General features: G+C 31.2%; 1 protein-coding gene across 12 annotated transcripts in view; it reads left to right on the top strand.

The window, feature by feature from the left end:
- Positions 1-3,775, top strand: part of CDYL (chromodomain Y like) — a 165,409-nt gene that overhangs the window by 140,430 nt on the left and 21,204 nt on the right. For all 12 annotated transcript variants that reach the window (XM_074208497.1, XM_074208494.1, XM_074208496.1 and 9 more), the window contains one exon: positions 3,256-3,512. In XM_074208497.1, the coding sequence (XP_074064598.1) occupies positions 3,256-3,512 (257 nt within the window). The remainder of the gene's footprint in view (positions 1-3,255; positions 3,513-3,775) is intronic.

Below are 3,775 nucleotides of genomic sequence, written 5' to 3'. Positions count from 1 at the left end.
CATACTAACCCAGAATGCCTATGTTCTAACAAATCTTTGTAGAAACTATGTCCAGTTAATGAAAACTTTCCTTGTTTGTTTTTATTATAGGTATGGGAAAAGTGTATACCAATTTTATAAGCTGTTCTACAGGAGACAAAAACTTTTTTAGTCATTATTTTTCCTTTTCTTCATATGAGGAATCTAAGGCTCATAAAAACCAAGTAACAGTATCAGCACCAATATTGAAACCCAGGTTTCCCAACACCTCAATTTCACAGTGCTTTCAAAAGCATTTCAAAGAATTACTTGCAGGGATCATAGTGATCACAAAAAATAATTTATGTAAAAATTCATCATACATAGATCTGTATTCTTAATGGTGTTCAGAATATCACCGTTGTTAGTTCTTAAATCCTGTACTACTCTTTTCCACTTCCTTTTGTACATTTGATTTGCTAGAGATTGTATCTTGCATATCAGAATGCATAGTTCCATGGGTTATTTCCATCTTTATGTGAAAAATACATCTTTTTGTTGTTGTTGACATACTATAGTTCTCATCATTACTTATTTGTTATGTATTATAACCTGATTTTGCTCCTCTTGTATTTTCCCATTTCCTCAGAGGTTAAGATAAATAAAAGAGATTATAATTTCCTAGAAGCATTCTGGTCTGCTATCCTCCTTTTTAATGCTATCTTCCATTCATTCATTTGCAGTGTCTATCCAAGAAATATATACTGATGGATGACTTACAGACTTGTCATCCAAGTATCATAGTTTGTACAGGTGGCACCCTTCCCCACTTGCCCTTTACCTTTGTCTATGATTAGGCACAGTTATCTTGAGTTGTGATTCTCATCCAAGAAGTTCTACAGCATGTGACCCAAGTGTCCTCCACAAACAGGAACTGTAGGTAGTCATTTATAAATAAGTCTCTTTTGTCTTGACCTCTGCCCTGGATTGCTTCCAGTACAGTAGCACATACATGGTGAACATATATCTCCCTATTGTATGTCTTTCCTGATAACTAATACTTCTCTTGTCATTAAACAATTTTTCTCTCATGCATATCAAAATCAAAAGAGATTCCTACTAATTTACTAATTTGTGATAATTTTTTTTCATTTCTCTGATTACAATTATTATAAATAGCATGAGACAGAAACATGCTTATCTATCTTACATGCTGCTCTCAGAAAGAAGTCCATTATAGAGTTAAAAATGGAAGAGATTTTCTTGGACATTATGAGGTATACTTCTTTTACAAGTAACAGTAAATTGTAGCATAGTCCTAAAAATATTTAAATTTAGAAATTATGCAGTAAATGTACATTGGTCACTATTTAATAAACACAAAATTACAAATTACTAAAAGAGAGGAGATCTGTATTGCAAAACACTGGGTTTTGACTTGCTTTACTATGCATTTTTGTTACTACGGTTTTGGTTTTCTTTTTTTTTCCCCAGTAGTGAGGTGAGAGAAGAAAAAAACAATTTTCATTAGTTTGAAAAAGATTTAAAAAAAAAGAAAAAGTTAAAAAAATGTATTATACACAGCCACTGCTGCACCCCATCTCCAGTCTGTAAAAATCATAGTTTATAAAAGTACCTATCTCCTAGGTTTGTCTTGAAGTTCAAATAAGATAATATATAAAATACTTACAATAGTATATAGATATTAGCTGCTTTTATTGTCATTTTAGACTTGGTATCACATGACCCTACATTAATATAGAGAGTATTAAGTAAGCAAGTATTAATTAAATTAAGAGAGTATTTAAAAAGTGTAGTTAAGTCTTTCAGATCTGTCATTAAGAGTACAAGGTACAAGAAGAGATCATAAAAAGATAAAATAATTTAGATTATACAAAATATAAGTATTTTGCATAATTTAGAGAGTAAACTTATTTGAGGGATAAAGTTCTCAAACCTAAATTCTCTTAATTTCTCTCTGAATTCAAAAAAGTCCTGATATCCAAGAGAGGCCATATGACATAGATTGATTGACAACTGGTCTCCAATCCAGGAACTTCAAATCTAAAGAAAAAAATTTTAGAAAAAATGCCAGTGATCGAACAATGTGTAGAGAAAAAAATTCTCGAAATCTCTGGTGATAGATAATAGATTTAACAACTCTTACAGTCACAAAGACTGACTAGTCTAGGAAAGATTATGACCAATGGGTTCCTATAAAATAAAATAGTGTCATTTTTTTGTAGTGGTAAAAAGAGGGTCATGGTCTCTAAGTTGGGGGTCATTTAAGTAATTTGTGATCTATTACAAGAGAATAATGACCATAGTAATATAAATGAATTCATGATTAAAGGATATCTCTATTTGAATTAATTGTAATAAAATTTCTATTCCAAAGAACAGCCAGTGGTATCTTTCTGTTAGTAGGGAATAGAGAACTATATCTCTGCAGTGTAGTATGTGCTTTTACCTTACTTACTTTGTTGGTTATTTATTTTTAGCTGTTTATAAGGAAGTATACTTTTGAGTAGAAAATGATAATGGGATAATAAGTGTAGGTTGGGATGGAAGTGTTAAAGTAGGTGGGCTTATTTAATAAAATCAAGGAGCTAGTAGATAACTACACAATATCAGGATATCTTTAAAAGAAGATGAGTAGAGCCTTTATGAGAAGTACAATGAGAAGACTGGGTGAATTCAACATCTCTAGGACACATGGACCTTCAATGTTTGCAGACTTTTTTTTAATATGTTGTCTTATTTTTATCCTTAAAATAGCCAACCTTTTTAACATAGGTTCTATATAGTCTACTTTTTTTTAAGATGAGAAAGTTGCCATATTACAGTAGCTTGTTACTTATTAGAGACATATTTTAAAAATTACAGTAGCCCAGTAATGGAGAATTGAGCTGCTAGATAAACAATTTTCACTGTGATTATGAAAAGTATTTTTTTATTAGGAGAAAGATCAGCTTAGATAACCTTTTCAATTATTCCGCAAATTTAAAGTGTTTGTATAGTACTTCTCCTTTGTAACTTCTCAGAAAAGGAAAATAATGAAATGAATTGTCTTGCACTTTGAATCTTTACCATGTTTTCTAGGAAAGCATCAGTCTTAAATATTGAATCAAGGATTTTTTAAATAATAATAGTTTTATTTTAAATCATTAAGTCTACTAAGAATATTTGCTTTAATCTGCAGAGAACTTTTAAATAAATTACAATTTTTAATGAAGTCAGACATGAATCCTAAATGTTAGGTGTCATTGAATACTTGTTAATTTTAAAACTTTGCAGGTACCTCTGCCCTTATAGATACATTAGCAGCCAATGGAACAACCAACATACAAACTTCTGTTACATCAGTGACAGCCAGTAAAAGGAGGTTTATTGAAGACAGAAGAGACCAGCCTTTTGACAAAAGACTGCGTTTTAGTGTGAGACAAACTGAAAGTGCTTACAGATACAGAGACATTGTGGTTAGGAAGCAGGATGGCTTCACCCATATTTTGTTATCAACAAAATCATCAGAAAATAATTCATTAAATCCAGAGGTAAGTTTTCATTATTTGAGGTCTGAATCTTCATTATGTTATCTAGGACTCTTGTCTTCCCTTTTTTGTCTTTCTGGCAAGGATGAAGTAGTAAGCTTTTTTGGTTGTTGTTGTTATCTTCCATCCTAGTTAAGTTTATCCCATTTATCCCACAAATACCAAGTATTAAAAATCAATATTTGGGCTTGGTATTATTAAAATAGCTTTTGACTGCCATAGCGACTATCAGTTCTTGAAGACCTGTTTTGGTGTTCAACTCCAGC

This window comes from Macrotis lagotis, chromosome X (genome assembly GCF_037893015.1).
Source record: "Macrotis lagotis isolate mMagLag1 chromosome X, bilby.v1.9.chrom.fasta, whole genome shotgun sequence".
NCBI lineage: Eukaryota > Metazoa > Chordata > Mammalia > Peramelemorphia > Peramelidae > Macrotis > Macrotis lagotis.
Note: the sequence above shows the minus strand (reverse complement) of the source record. Positions and strands in the feature narration are given on the sequence as shown.